This window comes from Corvus brachyrhynchos, unplaced genomic scaffold (genome assembly GCF_000691975.1).
Source record: "Corvus brachyrhynchos isolate BGI_N302 unplaced genomic scaffold, ASM69197v1 scaffold3, whole genome shotgun sequence".
Lineage (NCBI taxonomy): Eukaryota > Metazoa > Chordata > Aves > Passeriformes > Corvidae > Corvus > Corvus brachyrhynchos.
In genome coordinates, this window is record NW_008237619.1 from 5,674,173 (window position 1) to 5,696,014 (window position 21,842).

At 39.3% G+C, this 21,842-nt stretch overlaps 1 protein-coding gene across 1 annotated transcript; it reads right to left on the bottom strand.

Moving 5' to 3' along the window:
* Positions 1–4,807: 4,807 nt before the first annotated feature.
* Positions 4,808–21,769, bottom strand: CEP97 (centrosomal protein 97). Its single transcript, XM_017731847.1, has 10 exons — positions 19,795–21,769; positions 18,689–18,847; positions 18,196–18,297; positions 17,608–17,721; positions 16,563–16,729; positions 15,268–15,432; positions 13,398–13,531; positions 12,107–12,884; positions 10,956–11,031; positions 4,808–10,212 (listed from the first exon to the last, which is right to left on the bottom strand). The coding sequence occupies exons 1-10, from the start codon at positions 19,798–19,800 to the stop codon at positions 9,502–9,504; spliced, it is 2,412 nt and encodes an 803-aa protein (XP_017587336.1). The 5' UTR covers positions 19,801–21,769; the 3' UTR covers positions 4,808–9,501.
* Positions 21,770–21,842: the final 73 nt, after the last annotated feature.

The window sequence follows — 21,842 nt, forward strand, 5'->3', positions numbered from 1 at the left end:
CCCGCGGCCGCTGCCGCAGCCTCTGTGCTGGCAAGGGGCAGTGGAAACAGACGCAAACCCCAACAAAAACATCGCTGTAATTTTTGAGCCACCGCCGGTGAAGCCAAGGAAAGCAGGATGTGGAGAGGGTGGCGCGGAGCTGGGCACTGTGGCCCGGGTGGCATTACCGTGGGTCCGCAGGCGCAGCCCCGGCCAAGAGAGAAGGCTCTGACGCGAACCATCGTAGCTCCAACGCTGTCGAGCCTGGAGGCGCACGGAGCAGGGGGCAGGAGAGGCGGCCTTTTGGACAGGGAGAAGGTTGTGAAAGGGGAGCCTGGCCACGGAGCAGCTGCAGGGACTAAGCGGGGGGAGCCGGCACGGCCCAGCACAGCAGCGCTGGGCAAACGCAGCTGCATTGAAGGCAGGACTTAAGATGCTTTATGAGAACATGCGTGCAGTCAGCGCTGAGCTTTGCACCCTGCACGAGAGCCGGGTGGCACTTCCAATCGGCAGGACATCTGTAATTTGCTTTGTAAACACTTGTAAACACTGCATAAGTTTGGGAATGCCAAAACACCTGCCAGCAGTTCTTTGGATGAGTACAGCCTAAGGTCTTGAGCTTATTTTTACTACGTATGTGGGTTACTTAAAACCAGAAATAAGACAGAGCAGCTGAAATATTCTTGTGAACACAATATTTTAGCCAATATTAACATAAACATTAATTGCCTACTCTTGTCTTCTGCCCCCACCCCCCATCAACCACAGCTATTTTGAAGAAGTGACCTTACCTCTATTTTTCTCTTCCTTTCTGCATCTTACAACAGTGGTTACCTGATAGAGATAGAAAGCAAAAATCTCAACAGACACCAGCTTTTATTTGTACTATACGCTGTAGGTCAAGAATTGAAAGCCATCTGGCTGTATAAGAAGAATACATTGAAAAGAAAGTATTTTGAAAGATAATTGATACTGATTTTTTTTTCATCTCAATATACAAAGTCTGTCAGTGCTATAGCACTCTCATTTCTCTTCACTCATCCTTCATAAGCCATGCAATGCATCAAATTCCCCTACAAACTCTCCAGCTCAAAGTGCAACCTAAGGCAAAATTATCTAATTAGTGTGTCAAATGCCAAGCATTATCCCATCTCTTAATATATCTGGAGTGATGTTGGGAGTTGAAGGCGTGGAAGGTGATAACAGTGAGAAAATCTGTCTCATCTAAGGAAATAGGTACTGCTAGGCTATCTTCTGCCATATTTTACATTTCACCACCCCTCAGGGATGGGAAAGGATCCCCACGCTACTTTTCTCTATAAATTCTTCAGTTATCATTGTAGTTAGTCTTGATGAAGGCCTAATAATGAATCAAATATGCCTTTCTAATCTCTAACATGGTAAGCCCTTTTGCACAAAGAGGCCAGAAACCAATTACTCATTGTTTGCCCCCATGCTCTATACAAAGCACCATGTAAAAGGCTCTTTGGCTATGAGTTGAGTGTCAATGACATTGGTGAGGTCTCTTCTACCTCATGACCATGCAATATCTAAATGTCATTAGTCCCAAAAGAACTACAGCTTCAGCAGCTGTCGCTCACCTTACATCCCTCCTTGTTTATTACACCAGAAGCACTTGGCAATTATTTTGAGATGAGTACAGAAAGCTAGATAATGAGAAAGAATCAGCCTTTCCTTATTTCTTTTTCCAGAATTACATGCAGTACGATGAAGTTTTGCTGGGCCCTTGGCCCCATTGCCCTTCTCTCCCTTACCTGCAAAGAATAATCAATATGACACAGTATATTTGAAAATGCATATGGGACTACTGAACCCATTCTTGATTATAGGCAAGTCTTGGGGAATGTTTTGGTTTGCTCCCTGAGCAAATGTAACATGCTTTTGTGCTGAAGTATGATGAGGTTTAACAAACAATGCATTGGACAGTCTGCAAAGAGCACAACAGACACTGTTCCCTTTCTATAGACATCTTGATCGTCTCCTTTTGCTACATTACCCTCATATCACTTCTCCAATCCTTTTTCACTTCCACAGTCATCTGGGTCTTGTCCTTCTGCAGTCCTTAGAAAAGCAAATTTCACTCTCATCTTGCCCACAGGTTTGCCATGTGCCTTGGTTTCAGGCACAGCAACAATTAAGGTCTATTTAAGTGGTGGAAAAAGTCTTTAGCTGGCCTGGTGCCACCCAGATGGCTTTCACGCCATCCAATGCTTGTAAAGGAATAACGCTTTTGTCAGAAGAATTCTCTTCCAGCTTCCTCAAGTCCTTTTCCAAAAGGTTACAGAAAAGCTTACCTTCAGGCACCATCAGCCTTTCCACAATCCCACCTCAATGAGCTGTGCTGCATTCCCACTCCAGAGGCAAGTTCCCATTTCTTCCAGGTGGCTCTGTTCCTCTTTGGGCCTAAGAGAAACTCTTCCTGGTCTCCCTTTCCATTTCTCCACCAGACAATGGACATGGCCACAGCCATCTCAGCCAAAGGCTGCCCAGAGTAGATCCTGCCCATTTAACACTGACCCTGCTACACCAAAGGAAGGAAAGCATCAGGCAGCTAGGAATATGAGAAAGCAGGCGAGAAAGGTAGCTTACCTGTGCTACAGGTAAAATAATACCTATTTCATACGCTTAAAAATTTCAGTATGTGTGAGTAAAGCCAAAGAATCAGAGACCAAAAGGAAAGCCAATCTGCTGTAAAAGTTCTGAGCTTGGGAATGAACAAGCTGCAATGAGAAGAAGACAAGTGGATGAACTCCATCCTGGAGAGCCCAGCAGTACAAGACAGCTGGAGAGCCAATCTTGAAAACGTGGGCTCCAATACCGCATGCATTTGCCCTAAACTTCAGGTTGAAGGGGCTGTAGGAAATACTGATGGAAAGAAGAAAAGTGAGTTCTGCTTGAAACTGAGAGTTTCCCAGTGTGTCCTGTTTCTCCCCAGGTCCCACAGACTCTAAGACATAAGCAGTGATAACCTGCTCAGCACATCTTCCATGCACTTCCCGCACCAGAAAACATGCTGCAAATGCTATGGGGACCAGATAACTTCAGCTGGTGTAACAATGGATAGGAAGAGATTTCCCAAAGGCTGCTGCTTGAATGCAGTTTAGCACAGTGCTAAGGAAACAGCCCTGACTGCTAGACTGTTGCTTCTCACAGCCCTGCATTGTCTGAGAATTGCCTGGGCTTTTCTAATGATTTATGGCTTTCAGTCCAACACATGAACATTTTAAACACAGTGTGTCGGATTTACATTTTCCAGAGCATCCTTTATGATCATGGGCTTCTCAATTCTCACAATTTAAAGCATCTTAGAAGTCAGAGGCTGTGACTTGTTTGATCTGGGCATCTTGTGCACAATTTTCTGATATTCCTTTCCTTGGTTAATATAATCTCACACATACCAGAAAGAACAGCTATACTGGTTTTGAATGGAATAGAGATAATTTTTTTCACAGTGGCCATGGTGGGTCTGTGTTTGATTTGTGCTGGAAACAGTGTTGATAACACAGGGCTGTGCTTACAAAGAGCCAAAGGCTTTTCTGCTTCTCACACCACCCCACAAACAAGTGGGCTAGGATGCACAGTAAGTCCTAGAATAGGTAAGGATTTCAGCCCGTAAAATTAAAAGCAACTATTTCCATTTCAACAAAATGGTCCCATCCACTAGCCATCCCTTTATTTTCCAAATCTAGCCAAAGATTTTAATGTCTGATCTTATGACAAATATGAATAAAAGCCAGGGACAAAAGGGACCTTCAACCTGAGCTCCAGAAGTGCTATGGTTACCATCCCTACAACACACCATTTAAACTTAGTAGTACAGCTTTAAGGTCTTTACTCTAAAAGAAAAGGGCTCTGCTCTTCTCTTTTCAGACCTGAAGTGGAGTTACTTTAGCTATGCCTATTTCTGACTTTTAAATAGAGTCATAGAATGAGGTAGAAAGGAGCTTAAAAATCACCTAGTTCCAACCCCCTTGCCATGGGCAGGGACCCTCCTGCCCACAGCAGGAAACCAGAGCAGATTGCTCAATGCCCCATCCTGGCCTTGAACACTTGCAGGGATGGGGTATCCATTTCTCTGGGCAACCTGTTCCAGTGCCTCACCACCCTACAGTAAATACCTTCACAGAAGAGCAAGAAGAGTCCCACTCACAAAGTCTTTTCTTTGGTGTAATGAAGTAGAAACACATAGTAAAGACTTCGAAAATGTCCACTAACCTCCATGTGTTACATGTTGAATTAAGCAAAACAAACTTTGTTGTTTTAGTTTTTGTTATTGTTGTTATTTTTTTCACCTTTCAGAGAACTGTGTTGCAGTAAAACATGACTTTCATGTATTTCTGAGCTCCTCGACTGTTTCCTTTGTTAAAGCCTGAAAGATTTTTAATTAGTCTTCATTTGCTTATGAACAGCCAAAAGAGTAGGAGAGGCAACCCCACACGTTGTGATGGTGTTTCTCTTGATAAGCCCTTAGTCTTAATTCTCTCTCTAGAAAACGCTGTACAGAATACTGCCACATCTTTTAATTTAAACACAGCAGGTAATGAAGAACATGAAAGAGGGCCAGCAATAGAAACAAAGGACTGCAAATCACCAATGACAATTTCAGTGTCATTGGTGAACTCATTTCAAGGACCCTATTACATGCTTACTGTCCTAGGCACTGGAACAGTGGCCATCAGATGTCTGAGCTAATGCTTACCTTATCATCACTTGCTTTTTACTCCTGAGCTTCCCATCTCCAGAAGAGCCCTCCAATTGCAAGATTATGACTATAGCCATAAGAGTCAATATAAAGTACACCTTAAGATTTTCAATAAATGTACAAATCATTTATTTAAAATTCAAAACTCAGAGATACAAACAAAATACTTAAGAAACAATAAATCCAAAATGTAAACACTTATAGAAAATATATGAACTGTACCAATTTAACCACCCACCATTCTTCACAGAAAACAGCAAGAAATAGAAAGACAAATCAATACCCAATTGTTCTTTTTTTCTCAAATTCTAGTTTAGAGGTAGAATACTCCTGTGAAAGTCTCCAAAAAAATTTAATTCAGTAGAATTATGCTACAAATTAATTTGGCCCATATACTTATAAATGTAATGAAGCCAGAAAAAAAAGATTCTTACTGAGAGCTCTTGTACAATAAAATTTGGCACGGCACTTTCCAAGAGATAAAGCACCTTTCCTGATAAATACTGGCTTATGTTTTTGCAAGAAAGGGATCCTGTGTTTTTTCCATTACTGACAAAGAAAACATTTAAAAATAGACAAAGTCACAACTTTTTGGCAGGCATACAGAAAGTGTTTCTCAGTAACTTGTCCTAGAAAGCCAATCTGGGGGAAAAAAAGAGTGTAACTATTAAAAGAAGACATTTTGAAAGACTTTATGAATACTTGATGCATACTTATTTGGGTGGCACAGTCCTCAAGGGGGGAGTGGGGGGGAAGTTAATATAACGGGAGGAAAAAGAAGAAGTGTCTTTTCTATTAGCTGGGGAACTAACCAGTTTATACATTTTATTGTCATCAGTCAGTCTCCACTAACTGCTACAATTCTATCCTCTCAGGAGAAAGTGTATCTGTGTGAGACACACTAGAACATCAAATTCAGTAAAAATTACCCAGGTAATCTCAAAGGAACATATATTCCATTTTTGCTCATCAAATAACCTGCTACAAGTAGAAACAAAAATTAGAATTGTTCAGACAATATATACAAATTCATAAAAAACCATGAACAATTTGCAAGCTCAAATACAAACATTATTCAGAAAAAAAAAACCTTTTTTTTTTTATATAGAGACTGGCTGCTAAGTGCATTATTTAAACTGCTGCATGCAAATAGTAGAACCTACGGTTGTTTAAGAAACTTAACTAACAACAACTGCTAGGCTTCTACAATTTAGTTTAGCAAGGACTTTCTCAAGTATTTGCTGAAGGACATTTGTGGTTCAGAAACAGTAAAATAAAATTTGCAGTCTTAATGCCTTCTTGCTTTATGGTATATAGACCTACTTGTCCCAGCCTTCAGAGAAAAAGGCAAAAGAGTCATTTCTGCCACAGAGTAGCTGAAAATAGGCTTGCATGTGCCAGCTATCTCATTTGGGGCAAAACTACTTGTGTGGTACAATTTAAATAGTCCGAGCTATATTTATCTGATTTTTCTGAAGCAAATTAAAGAAGCATTTGAATTGTACTCACAACAGAGCTGGCAACATTACCCGGCAAATAACCAAGTTCTCTCTCCCACTAACACTGGAGGATTAGCCCAGGACAAAACACAAGAGATAAGCTTTTCTTCTACAAAGTACATTCTTCTGCTGAACATGAAGCCTTGCAAAAGGAAAGAATACAATATTAACACAGGAAAGTTTCAGATATATTTTAGGCCTTCCAATTCTTTTATGAAATTTCCATCATCTCCAAAGGAAACTGTGCATCCCTATCCAGGTAAAAGAATATTACATACCTAGATTATGGAAATTTATCTAAACAAAGATGAGTAAATGCTAAGCCATATATTAAACTATGATATTTCCACATCATGATTCTTTGAGAGCTCAAAACAGGGCTGAAAATAAGACAATTTTAAGTATATATCCAGTTTTATTCCTTACTTTTCCACTGTATCCGTCATTATGTCTTTCCTTGTATGTATTTTAATGGTCAGGATTAAAATATTTTCTGTATATACAAACTAATTACATTTAGCCCTGTAAAACCTAATCCAAAACTTCACCATTCTTTGATTTCTCTATATTTAGGCAACTCATCTTCTACACATGCAAAACTTTTCAGAACGTTAGAAAAAAAAACTTTCTAGTATTTCACAGTTTGCCCAAAAAAGTAAGATAAAGCTGACTATTTGGCGGTACATGCTTTGCTGTACCTACATAAAACCACTTTTGGATATATAGGTTACACATTAATAAGGACAACAGCTGACCCAGGCATTAGTTAAAATAAGTTGCCTTGTCTTTGGCTTGCAAGTCCTAATAACAAAGGAAATGTCAAGAAACATCTAGGGCTTCCATAAAAAATTTACTTTCACCAAGTTTTCCCCCTTTGATGCCTCCAAAATTAGTTGTTTCACCTCTAACTGTGCAGCAAAAGTGACAATAGAAAACAGCAGAATATGTATGCTCCCTCAGTGTCCTCAGTAAGTGAAACCTTGTTATTCAGGCAGTGGTCTAGTTCCTCCCAGGTCTTGCAATAAAGCAGTCTCCCACGAAAGAGAACTTACTGCATTGTTACACCTGACCACTGCTTCCAGAGTGTAAGATCCAACAACTGCTTCATAGACTGAAATAATTCCTCTCTCAAAATTCAGAGAAAATCTCTGAAGTCTGGGGGGTTTTACATAAGATATTGACAATCAAAGAGCTGAGTCCTATGAACTGCAGATCCCCAAGCATGGCAGATTTAAAGCCAAGTTCAGAACCTTCAGAGGACAAGGGTATGATCATGTGGACTACACACTGCTTTGCCCAGGTAATCAGATGTTGTGATACATTAATGCACCTGTACCATTTTCAATACCCAAGCACAACTGTGCTCCAAGATCTAATTATGAATATGGTCATGCTACAAATGTGCTGTAACCACATTCAGTTAGAAAGACAGCACATTAAGAACCTACCACCTCAGCTGTTCTGGGTTTTCTTTAATGCTCCCATGTATGCAAGGCACAGCCAAAGGTCAGCCTGACTGCAGAGACAGCTCTTTGGAGAAGTTGGTGCTCTAGAACTTTTTTGGGGTGGGAGAAAAAGAGATCATGGCTACTCTATACACAGAAGCAAGCTTTATTCTTCCAAGATGAACTTCACCACTGGGAATGTGGCTGGTACAAGTCCAATACACCATTTATGTTCTAAATAAAGGGTATTTTGAGGCCTCAAGAAGATACTGGCCTCATACCAAACTCCTGAGTAGTGGTAAATTTCAGCTCGGAACCTAAAGCAGACATGCAACCAAAGCTTTCACAAAACCCAAATTATTTCACACGGTAACGTGGCCATCGGAGTCGCATTAAAAGAGCGCTAGTTGGTTTTAGTGACACCATAGCACCAGAAGTTAACCTGTGGATCCAGAGAATTATGATAAGCCTGTGTCTTTGTAACTGAGAAGTAAACAGCAAACTACTGCAACACCGGCCTCCCAGTACACATTGCAAAATGCAGCATCAGCAAACGCAACTGACCCCTGTAAATCACAACATCAACTTTTATTTCACTAGTGTCCATCACAAATCACATGGCAAAACAGATTTCCCTTGTCACTGTTGAAGTATACTAAGATACCTAGACTATGCTTTCCACTTTCCTGCTGCTTCCCCAGTGTTTATCTTGCCTAGCCATTGCTATGTTGGGTTTTTTAATGGGAAAGGGTCAGGTATCTCAGCATATTTCCTAACAGGGAAGAAATACAACTTTTTATCCACATCTAATTAAAATGTCAAACACTGGAGATACAGGGGAAAAAAACCAACCAAAAAACCCAACAGAGATATGAGGAAATAGTTTTAAGTCATGGCATTTACTTTTAGTATTTATACCTGTAGATAGAAGTAGTTGTGATCCATCAAACTCACTATTGTCTCGAAAGCCATGCAAATCCAAACCGCACAAGGACATTAGCATCCTTGTTGAGGAAAACATACACCATCAACTCCCCTGCTGTAACCCAGCAGTGTAGCCTTGGAAATGATGTTCCCAAATCACATGCTCTTCGGAAATTCTTATTTACTCCTGGCTGCTACTGGTCCCATTTTGAGTCTTACCTGAGAAAGCAGGGAAATTCAATCCCAGGGCAAACAAAGGTCAAGGCTTGTTTGAAGCTGCCTGAGGCCTCTCTCCTGTAAGTCCTTATTTCAGTGTGTATGTAAATGACCTAATTCCTCGCCAGCAGCTTCAAGTTATTTACAAAAAAGTCACTGACTCAGACACTGGTTTTCTGGAATGCATCTTTGATACACTGACCAAGCTACTCTTGTTAAAGTCAAAAGAAGTCTGAATTTTCATCTTTCTCAGCAGGCTGTATTCTGCCTATGACAGGATACACTGCCTGTATTGACTCCATTTCTTCCCATATTGTTTGCTTCTCTTTGCAAAATAAGAACTTAATCCTTCTTTGTAGGAAAAAAACCAAATACTTACTAACAGTCACCAAAGCGAATTTACAGCAAACATTACCACCACTGCCATATCCACCCCCCAATCTTCAGAATTCATTTAATGGAGGCCAGTCATTAGGATACCAGTTTTATGTTTGCAAATAAAGTGCATAATGATTGTCACTGAGAACTTCGCTGATTTTAGCATAGTTAGTGTCAATCCTCAGCAACATCAGTAAAATAGTAATTACAACATAAATTGTTAACATGAGTCAAAATCTGAAACAGCACACATTAAAAATAAGTTTTGTACAAACAGGAAAAAGAAAGAGAAAGGAAAGTGAAATGGAATCCCTAGTCCTTTGTGGAAATGAGCCCATTATACAGCTATCCCAACATGCAGCATCTGAAACGAAGAATCACGGTCTGTTTGCTTCCCTTCTATTCCTGAATTCAGTTTGTAGCTTTCTGGTGGTGTCTGACACATTTCACCTTGGACAGGGGAAGATGTATCTTGAGGGAGCTCTACAGAGACGGTGTCAGAGGAAGAATCTTGGCTTTCTGCTGACACAGCAATTTGTAGACAGCTGCCCTCCATTTCCTCATTGCAATCTGTGTCTTCATCAGCCTCTTCCAGCTGCTGAACAGATTTCAAATACTGCTGTATCAGTCCATTGTCCTGCTCATTACTAGAGCTCTCTTTACTTTGCCCACACTCCCCAGGGCCATCCTCTACATCTGAAGAACATGCTGAAACAGACTTGCCACATTGTTTGATGGTTTCCATTGAAAGGGAGCTCTCAGTTTCTTCAGCTAAACTCCTTTCAGAGCTACACAGGTCACCGGCACGAGTCTGATCAGCCGCAGAAGAATGAAAACCAGAATCTGGGAACTGCAATGAAGACTTTTCTGGAAGATCATCCTCACTAGCTGGAACTAACAAAGCAGAACTAACACCTGGTGGGGTTTCTTGCTCCACTGTGGATGACTGAATAGGTGGTTTGAATGAACATGAAGTACCGGCTGAAGGGATCGCAGCACCACCTAAATTTTGCATCACTGAAAGCTGCCATTGTTGAAGGGATTTAACCTGTAAAGTACAGAGAAAAATTCATTATGAAATGCAACTGAAAGTATTTTGATTTCTAGAGGATTGATTTCTTGCATTCAGCATCCAACCTCTAGTATAAAATCTAAGACCAAGTGACAAACAAAAGGCTTGCTACATCTTTAGGGAAAGTTTGTTCTTCCCACTGAAATCACGGCTTTTAAACCTACATGCCAAACCCTGACAGAGCACACAAGCTCCCACTTCAAGTACCTGAAGAAAATGAAATCTGTTCTTAAAACCAGAAAGGATTTATCTGTTTTTAAGAAAACAGCTTTATTTTTGGAAGAATAGCTTATTAAAAGATGTATTAATAACTTTCCTGCCTCAAAAACAAGTTGCTCACAAGCAACACAGCTTGACGTCAATTTGCCATGGGCATTTACCAGTCACATCATTCTTCACAGTTCTGCTTATGTTTATTTAGCTTTTCTTGCATTTTGTCTTCCTTCTCACCAGGCCACAATCTAGTCTTTAGTAATAAAACCAGTGTTCTTGCACTAATGCTTCTGAAGGTTATTTTCCTCCACAATGCCAGTACAGCAAACAACACAGCAGTAAGATTCTATTAAACCACCCAAATCATCATCGGAAAACCTGAACCATATTGACTATCTCTTCAAGATCTGCAGTATGAAATAATGCAAATTCACATATAAGCAGATTCAAATTCAAATTTCAAATTCACATGTAAGCAGAAAAACAAGAGGACTAAAATTACTTACCTGGTTCCAAAGAAATTTGACAGCTTCCTCCTGTACAAGCCTCTGCATTTTATCTTCCTCTCTTTCTTTTCTTAGTCTGCAAGAACACACATCCAAAATTTATGCAGCTTAAATAAGCAACATTTGGGTAACAAGAGCAACAAGCATAAAAATGCCTACTTATGTAACAGCACTCTTGAAAGATACAACGGAGCCTAACATTAAGAAATTACTGCAGTCTGGCTTGCCATAAATACCCAGCTGCTGACTTCAAGTTTCTTTTTCAGTCACATTTAAATTCGGCTTCCTTTTACCGCAGCACATTTGTTGGCTTAGCTATAATGTGTCTTTTTGTAAACGGAACCTGAGCTCTTATTTTTTCCTGTACAACTATCACCCCCCCCCCACACCAAATAGTACATCTTCATTTCAAATTATGCTGTCCCCATTGATACGTGGATGGAGTATGATGTGTAAGCACTGGGAGTTTCTGGAGGTTCACTGAGCACTCAACTTCATTCACAGAACTTATGTCACTTGTGATAATGAAGAAAAAGAGCCTGTCAGACTGACAGCTCCAGGCTGATCCAGAAAGATATTAGGTAAAATCCAGAATTTTTGTCTTTGTCTTACAAATTGAGAAACTTTGACCATGATCTCCTCCAAACATGGATTCACAGGATCAAAAATTAAAACAGAACCAACCACAGAATCATATGTTAAAATTGTATCATTTTCAATTTAAAATTTAATTTAGAATTTCCTCTACCAACAAGGTAGAGGAAATTCTTCTTTTCACCAGCAACAGAAGAATGACTGTCAATATGGACACTTGATTTACAGACTCTGTAATTGTGAGGAGACAAGTAAAAAAAAAATCCCACTCAGCAATTTCTATTTTGAAATATGCAAGTCCTGCTTATAGAGGAATAGAAAAATGTGTTCTAACCCAATCCATTTATAGAAGGCACTTTGAGACTATGAACAGCTATGTGCAAAACTGTGCCTACTTTACAGGAAGTGATCCCGTAATGTAATCAGTTTTATGTGTCTGATGCTAGGTTTTACTGTGAGTAGTTATATCAAGGCCCATCTGTATCTGTTATGAAATACTCTGGAATGATGGTTATATTCATACAGACTTGAAAATACACACCATGACCTCAACTTACTTTTCTATTTCAGCAGTTAAGCAAATGATGTGCTCCTGCATTCTGTTTAGTCGAATTTCATTCCGCACTTCCTTGGCTCGAGGATGGTAGTTCCTCGTGTAAAATCCTCTCCAGGAAGCTTGAAGCTTGGTAGCTGCTTCAGTCATCCTTTGCAGTTCAGCTGCACCTTGATCAGCTGGTGCTGCACCTTGCACAGCCAATGAACCAGACCTTTCTTCTGTCATCTGGTCAGGACAAAGAGTTTTTACTCCTGATTCAGCAGCTGATGAGGTGCTGGGGTGACTGTGCAGAACTTGACTTTCAGAGGCCTTTAAAGAGTTGCCAGTCTTTGCAGCCAGGCCAGCTGTTCCGCGATCAGGAGCAGGCACCTGTGGCATCTCTTTGATATTCTCTTGTGTTTCCACACTTCCTGCTGCTCTGTTAGGGTGCTCTCCCATAACAGACAAAGCTTCTTGCTTGTTAGTTGTTTCTCTACTACTATTAACATCTCTCACACATTCAATCACTGTATCATCATCATCATCTTCTTGGCCCAAATTGATTCCATGTAGCTTCAGGTCTGAAGCAGGAGACACTGGAGACAATCCTGAAGCAACTGGCATAAAAGTAGACTCCGAGGATAAAAGGCTGCTGTTTAGTTTGTCTTCATCTGTCTGTACATCTTCAAGGTGTAGCTCCTTGGGAAAGCTTCTTTCACGAGGAAAAGTGTTCTTTACTGCACAGGAATGATCATTGTTTGCACTCGGTCCAACCCAAGAATTCCTCTGGATGACAGGTTCTAGACAAGCAGAAAGAGACATTCTAGCATTAGAGTATTTCAACAATAATAATAATAATAGCTCATCCAATTCATAGGGATTCACAATTTGGTTTTGACAGTTAGCAACTGGGTGGGTAAGATGATCCAACATGCTAGTAATGATGAGCATGATTTCTGTATTAGGACAATACTTACCACAGTAACATCCAAACTTAGCAAATACCAGGTACAAACTGCACTTCCTTGGAGAATAAACTTGTATAAAACAGAAAAGTCAAAGTAGTAACTCTTTCGTTTGTTGGATTACGTTTTTCACCTAACCAACCTACTAGCATTTCAAGACACAAATAAGCACAGACTGGATTTTTTTAGAAACAAAGTATAACTTCAGCTGAGAAAACAGATGAACAGAATAAAATAATAACAGGGCCTTGTTCTTAGATTCCCTCCACAAAGTTAGCACAAAGTTATGTTCAAAAGAAAAATATTTATCTCCACAGGTAAGATCACGGGTGTAGATAAGCTACTTACCCTTTTCAAGAACTATCTGTGATGGCTGGGCCAGGCCACTGTGTTCATGAGCAACTGGCACTGTTTTGCTGGGAGCAGAAGATGTAGGTGGTTCCTCATTTTGGTTTTCATGCATCAACTGCCTCTGGTGGAGTCTAAGCACAGAGTGCAGCAACAGATTTTATGTTTCTTTTAAACTTTCTTTTGTACAGAAAAGATCTAAAAGAAACTATGAACTATTCCAAAGGAAACAAGTGATCAAAACATTCTAAACAAGAGGCTAGTTATGCAGACTCCTATACCTACAAGACACTAACAGGACTACTCACAAAGCAGGGGACTGCAGTCTTTTTCTGCTCCCCTTCCTCCTGCCTCTCTTTCTTCACTACATGTATTAAAAAAGAAAAAAAAAAAGAAAGAAAAGAGAAAAAGCCCAACATGCAATTCTGACTACAGACTGAAAACCATGAGGCATTACTACACACAAGGAAGGCATGCAGATATTTTAAGTATCTAATGTGGAATACATTGTGTGTGTAGGTATAGATGAGTTTGAGGAATGATGGGAGTGTCTTTTACATTTGAAAGTGAGTGAATCAAGGAATAGGTGTTCCTGTTACTAAAGGCCCAAAATCCTAGTACAAATCACTGAATATTGCCACAAACAAAATCATCCTTTAAAACCCAGAGAACACACGGTTGTTTCAGCCCAAGTAAATTAGAAGATCATGAGGCAGAGGTTGAACTGCCCTATAAATCATATATGCATGTGCATGTACATGGGTGAGGATTTGTGGGGATTCCTTTTTCTGATAGGGTTTTTTGGCTTGGTTGTTGAGGTTTTTTTTAATTTTTAAAGAGCTATATTTAGCAGACCACCTTCCTGAATTTTCCCCAGAAACATCATGTGAATGCCAGAGCACTTAGCTAGAGATTCCAAGGTCAAGATGCTTTGACTGCACCTTCTCCTCAGAAACAACTACAACGCTGCTACAATTTTCTCCTGGAGGCCAATTTACACTTGCTAAGCGTACAGTAACTCCTTCCAGATGCTCCCAAGTTTCTGGCCCTTTTAAGGAGATAGCCTTCTTCTAACCACAACACTTCTGTTGCTCAACTTTTTAACCACACTACGCCACTTAGGTAGCTTGCTCCTGGGAGCTGAATTTTCTGCTTTATCTTTCCACAAAAAAAAGTTTGTCAATAGGTCCTGGGGAATAGAACAACCTGTATTGCTCCATTTTCTGGCTTCTAACCAAAATTAGTTCACCTTTACATGGATGAAAAATGCACCATGATAACTCTACTTATCTATTTGCACAGATCTTAGCAAAACAGCTACTGCTGGCAGAACCAGCAGCCTCTCCAGAGGCCTTTGCTGACAGACCTCAGATGCCAGATACAGACGGACAAATGCATCACTGGGAACAGTGTCCCTCAAAAGACAACCTTAACTTTAAAACGAAGAAAGAACCTGCCAACAATAAAAAAGTGGCTAATACACCAGTCCTCATTTACAATTAGAATGAAAGTTAAGCAAAGCTCCTTTTTGAAGTTTTCATCATTTTTTCTGTGGCAATAGAAACCCCAGTACAAAGTTTGTTTATTTTAATCACAATTCTAACACAAACTACCTTCAGAGTCCTACAAAGCACAGACTGAAAAATATAAAGAATTTTCCCCTAGATGGCCCAGAAAGCAGGAAAACACTCCTGCTGCTGCTGCCTTGCCTCTCATTCCCATCTTGGACGCATACTATACATTACACTTTGCATCTCCTGCCCCCACTGTTGCTTTGAAATACTTAAAATGAAATCTTACTATATCTAACACATAAGATACATAATTATGTTCTCAATTACATTGTCTAACAAAGAAAGTAAGTTCTCACCTTTGCTTACTCAGTATTTTTTCCAGTTTGGCATCCTCTTCAGTCTGGAGCCCATATGCAGATATGAGAGGACAAACAGTAGCCAAGTACTGAACTAGCTGAACATGCTGCCCAGGTCGATATGACCTTCCTTTCCCTTGACTGTAGAGCCATTCTGCTTTCAAACTGTTAGGAAGGGGGAAAATGGTCACCTTTAATGAATAGCATAAAACCAGTAACTCTGTGTTTTTAGTGGGTACCCAAGAGCTAATCTACAAATCTAAGCAAAACTTGGAACATGTTCAGTGCCCAGGGAATGCCATTACCAGAACAATGAATAAAGTATTCATTCATTTAAGCATCGATGAAACAAACAAAAACCCCCCTATTTGTCCCAAACTGTGGGGTCTTTGCTTTGTGTGTAATCTTTGAGCACTGAAAACACATTTGTGTCAATGAACTTATCACCAAAGCTTTCACAGAAACAGAGGAGTTCACAAAAACATGCAAAATAGACACAGAGAGCAAATCTTGCCAAAGTATTCAACAAGTCTGGTTTTTAAATTAAATTAATTTCTGCCTGAAAATATTTAATATAACACACTGACATGTAATAATACTGTTAATACAGAACACCCCATTATTAATGAAAAAAATGTATGGATTTCTAAGAGGCAAGTTTTCAGGAAAGTCACAACATGCTATGGTGAAACAGAAATAGAATTGGTTTACCTTCGACCAAGAAAAGGGCACACTTTTATTTTAGTAACAGGGAAAAAAGGACATTAATACCCTAGAATACATTCATGTCCTGGACTAGAATGCGTTTATACTGGATAATACTTATGCTTAGACTCTTCTGATGTCAAGAACTTTGTCATGCAGACATCATAGTGATATAATGACCACAAGGATACAGTAACAAATGATTTGACCAAAATAATATTTAACTAATTAATAACAAAAAAAAAGCCAAATGTAGAAATGCACACGTAAGTCATGCTTTTTATATAAGGGCACATTTGAGCTTCCCCCAAGACAACAGCTTTAACACTTGCTGATTGTCACATTCTGCAAAGTCAAAGAGGCTGTAAAGGGTAACAGACCACTGATGAATTGGGACCACAGTTTTGCTTTGCAGAAGTACTTCTGTGAGTTGAGCAACAAAACAAAAGCCTAATTTCATACTTTTATTTAAACAAGCTGGTGATCCTACATAATTCCAGTGCAAAAGATGAAAAATTTAGCTAAAGCAATTTTAGCTTAGCCAAATTTCATTTGATAATTTTAGAGATTTAATAATACTATTATGTCACCTTTCCTTCTGAGAAATCACATATCCATCAAGGACTTTAAGGTTCAGACACCAGCTGACAATATAAGGCCTGTAGTCAAAGCCAGGGACAGAAGGTGTGGCCATCACACAAGGATTGTTCATAACTGACAGCTGTTCCAATTGGCGAAGAGGGGCCAGGAAAGAAACCTTGAGAAAACAAGATACATTTGTTAACGGAACAGAACACAACACATTTCTCCTAGATGCAGCCGGACAACTCATGCAAAATAACAGAATGACAAATAAATCAAATATCACATTCAATTTTTGAACACAAAGGACTACGAAGAACCTTCTACCAACTACTGCCATCTCCCATTAATTCTTCAGTAAGTGCTATTAGTCCTTGGAAAATATTACCTTGTCTTAAAATTGTGGGAATGGGGCTTTATGTATAGAAAGGTACAGTACTTCTATGACTCCAGTTGACTAAAACAGGTGTCGGATTTTGAAAACGAATAAACAAACAAAGAGCAAGCCAGAAAGCTGGAGAAACACCGTCCTATTTTGAAGAGAAATTATTGCCAAAAAATTTTCCTCCAACTTAAAATCCCAACCAAGAGTTTTGGCTGCTACTTACAATAAACAAACAAAACAATAAAGACAAAAGTCACAGGCAGATTATTCGCTTCTCTTACACAGTGTTTGAAAAATAGGTCAGCGGCAACAAGTGCAATTCAAACCTATGTTCTAAACACAGCAGCTGCAGAAGCAGTTAATCAGCTCAGCTTTCAACTTTCAGACAACCACCAAAGATATGAATTTAGGCCTGAAAGTAACATCCTTGAATAATATAAAAACATAACAGAAAAAAGACAAAGTTTCTTTCCAGACTAAATTTTAAAAGATATCACCTAGCTTGTGCAGCTAATGCAGACATGGTTATTACACACAAACAATTAAACTATTAAAAGTTGGGTTGTTTCAAAGAAGAGAGCCCATTTTCAGTTAGAACCTCAAAACATTGTTCAACTTCCTTCTTTCCATCTACCAAAACACAAGGTGATCTATCTTCTATATCTTACCTCATTTAAATCTCTGATTTCATTTTCTGCCAAAGAAATAACAGTCAAACTCTGAGGTAGGCAAACTGGGGCAGTGCGAAGTGAAGTTATAATATTTCCATGTAGCAACAGGGTCTAAAAAATACAGTGATTAAATGAATGTTTGCTCAAAACCCTCAGATTTCTTTTTCAGGCATGACCTTACAAAAATACATGCAAAAGAACTATAATTAAGGCTTTCTGGTCACAGTTACCAAAAAATGCACTTGGAAATGTTTTTCTCTACAGTGTGCATGCCAGAATAGTTAACAGTATGTTTTGTCTTTATTCATGATAGGAGATAAGAGAACAAAGAGCTATGAAGAAGATATCACCATCATATCTTTATCAAAATCATTGGAGTGGTTACATAAAAACCATTGCCTCAGTTCCTGCAACTTGAAAACAAGGAAGAGAATTCTTACACGCTTCCCTCTAGAAATTACAGTTAATTAATTAAGATGCTCTAAGAGCTAGTGTTTGAATAGTGAATGTCTAAAGGAAGAACTTTTCAAAGCAAATTTCCTTATGTAAAGAATGCAATAAGAACAGAGATAGAATAACATCTACCTTCAGCGAGGTAAGCTTGGAGAGATCGCTTAATTGAGCTATGTTGTTGTCCGACAGATCAAGATGCTGAAGAGACAGACAGGAATTGATTTGTTCAATGGCCTACAAAAACAAAGAACTCAGTTACCCGCAGTAACTCTTTTTTAGCCACTAAATAAAACCAGGTATCAATAACTATAAATTATTTTGAAAGCTAAAAAAACCATCAGCTAAGTAAGCCAAAATAAAAACCATGTTTTAATACAGTCATATTTTAAAGATAATAATTATTTTTCCTGTTTTGGAGATTATTTCCTTATTCTCATTTCATTTTGAAACCTTTTATTTTCCCGAGACAACTCTACTCCAAAAGCTGCCCTCTTCTATTTCATAAGCCAGTAGAGAAAACATTAACATCGTTGTTCCAATCAAAACATATTCAGATCTCTTTGCAGCATTTTCCAAATTTCTATAACACAAGATTCTGGTAAATGCAACAGACTAAACACTTTACCTTAAGGTTATTTCCTGCCAAATTCAGCCATTCCAGGTGCACCAAATCCTTCAGCCCTTCCACATACCCAATACTATTATGAGGCAAGTTGAGTACTCGGAGCTTGGTCAGTTTTGCTACCCCCATCATTCGCACCAGACGATTGTTGGCTACAGAGAGCTGCAGATGGACACACGAAAGAAACACTTTTAACTACACAGACAGAATAAGCTTCTACTTTTAGTAGTTAAAAATCTACTCAACAGATACTTGTTCAACCTACGTATTTCATTTTCAAGTAAATAACACAGACAAAAAGCCTGCAAGAACCAGGAAATAAATTACTGATCAAAGAACATAAGTCTTCACAACTCACTCCACAAACTTAAGAGGAAATTCTCCTAGCAATAGCTAAATAAAGGAAAAAGAACGACGAATTGTGTCATGTGAACACAAGGTTTTCATACCAGAATTGCCAATTCATGGTGCAAATTGTTGCCCCACTCCTGGTGTAAAATTGCACTTACTGTCAATATGGCAGAGGACAAAATATATTTCACAGAATTCTCAAACAGGTCCTGTACTAACAGGACTGTAAACCACAAACTTTTTAAAGGGTAAATCCTGATTAGACATACACTTCAGTAACATGATCACCAAGCTGGCAGTGTGATGAAGGTTTGTTGTAGCAACAAACCCCACCTCTGCCAACTCAGTGTAGCTTGCCTGTAGAAGTTATCAGGCAGCTTCAAGTCTACCCAGAGGCAGTTTCAGTGATAATACAACATTATTTCTAAGGTTACAAAGCTCAAGCACTCAAAAGCTAAGAATTATCAAAATTTGAGTCATCAGTGACTTTTCTAAATGTTCTTATGATGCCCCTCCCCCATCAGGATTTATTTAGCTCATTTTTAGTTACCCAGGTAATTCACAAAACAGCCTCCTCCACTATCAGTTGTAGACCTCCACTGAAAACAAAGCTTTCTACTTTAGTTAGCCACCATTTATTTTCCTCTGAAGACAGTAACTGCTAGCTTACTTCAATTGCATAATACAGCCTTAAGGCAGAAGATGCTAACATCATAGCACCATTATCTGATAACAATTTCAAATCAAGGAACACTGACCTGCATCAGATTCCTGCATTTCTCCAAGTGTTCCAATTTAATTATCTGGTTTTTGTCCAGAATCAGAGTCTGGGTATCAGCATCACAGGGCAAGGTTGGACCCAGTTTTTGCAATCCTTGACCTGAGCAGTTGACTACCAAGCCTTAGAATAAAAAGGAGAAAAAACAAAAAAAAAAACACCACAAGGTTTATATACAAGAACATGTACTGAAAAAGCAATGCAAGACAAACAGATTTGTTTTATAATGGATGCAGATAATTTGAAAAAATGGATTAACTTTCTTTTTTATGTAAAACTGAAGCAAATTACTTCAGCTAAAACACCTCAAGAGTAACTGATCCAATTAATGGAAGATATACATACCAGACACTGTCCCAGTTAAGAACTCTAGCAGAGTTCTGGGAAAGTCACAACAGAGCCTCTGAAGTGAGATGCAGCAAAATTCTGGCAGCTAAATTTAAAGGTGTGATCCTCAAAACTCCAAATTTCAAAAGAGCCTAAATTTTAAAATTCTTCAGAGATTTTAAATTTTGAGCAGCTTGACAACTACCTATGTGTAAGCATTCTAACTAAACTAAGAAGCCATTCATGCAGCCATACTACAGTACTGGGGTCATTGGGAGGAACAAACTGTGAACAGGCTAGCATACCATTTACTTAATGCAACACACAATTAAAATGTCCCAAGCCAAGAGGGCTATTATATGAAGTTAAAAGGCAAACATTTGCCATCTACAGGGAGCCTGAATCACTGGGTACCCAAAGTGATAACTGACAATAATAATTTTCATACACTAAGCCTCTGCTGTGTATTTGATGTATTACTGTAGTGCTCGTTCTTCTCTTACTATCTGTTCAGTAAATAATGCTTCCTTTTTCAGCAACATTTCCAAAACAGTGTTCTCACCTCACATGCTGTACATATTAACTCTTACAGCTTACAGGTTTTTGAGGTTTAGTTATGCTATAGATGTAGACAAACATTTTCTGTGTACCATTTTGTCAACTAGAGACCATGGATTTCTAAGAAAGATGTCTGACTACATTTATTATATTTCCACTGTTTTCAAATCCATGGCTGCCACAAGAGCTTTGTAGAGCAGCAAGGCAGAGCCAGCAACCATCACACTCCTGTCTTTGCACATTCAGGGAGAAAGTACTGCTTGTTTCTCACTCAAGTAGTCACTTCTGCAACCACTTGGTCACTTTGATTAACAGAGAAACTTTGCATCTGCTCATTTATCCAAGAGTTTGTTACAGAAATTCACAACTGGCCCCTCTGGACTAGGGGAGAGGCAAAGACCCACAGTACTGAACTGCAAGAGTAATCCTTTTATTCATGCGCGTGAGGTGTCCCCTTCAAACTGGAGGACTTGGAATGTGGCTTTACACATGGTTCTCAGAGATTTCCAGCATTCAAGTATAACTGCTACTTAATACACACAACCATTTGCAAAGAACCTGTATTTCTATGGCAACATCATCCACCTGCTTCTCTATTGATCCAGACATCCCTGCAGTCAGGCTTGCTACAATCACTTCTCCATGATGCCAGACAAAGGAAGGTTTTCACAGAGGTGTTAAACGAGCCTGAATGCTGGCATTATTTCCCTTGTCTGGGGATATCCTTTATAAGCACCTTCAAGACTCAGAGAAGCATAGGTCCCTCTTTCAAAATGGTCTGTCCTTCTCTGCCTTGTAACAAGCTGGAGTCCTTTAGTTCGCTTGCTTAAGCATGACAGTTCCGTATACGGCATGAATCATATGTACCTGCGTAACTCTAAGAAATTAATACGATTCCATTCTATAAAGACTCATTGATATAATACCTGGGGAACGAGATTTTCGTAATAGGCTTTCAGGAGCCATGAAAACATTTCAAAATTGCCTATTTCTCGTTTGGCAGAAAGCAAGGAACTACACCCTCAGAAGTGGCGCTGTCTCCAAGACCTCTCAGTCCCCCCCCCAAGGGAAACCGGGCCCTATTTCATTCAGATCCCGGCCTATAAAGGTTCTACAAGGCTGCGCGATCCTCAGCACGATGGA

Bases quoted from the DNA above. Each gene is read 5' to 3' on its own strand.
- CEP97 (XM_017731847.1), bottom strand. The intron at 16,730-17,607 runs GTAAGATATAGA...TGTTTTCTCAAG, and splicing joins AAATCAGAGATTTAAATGAG to GTTTCTTTCCTGGCCCCTCT. The intron at 15,433-16,562 runs GTGACATAATAG...CCTTCCTAACAG, and splicing joins GTGATTTCTCAGAAGGAAAG to TTTGAAAGCAGAATGGCTCT.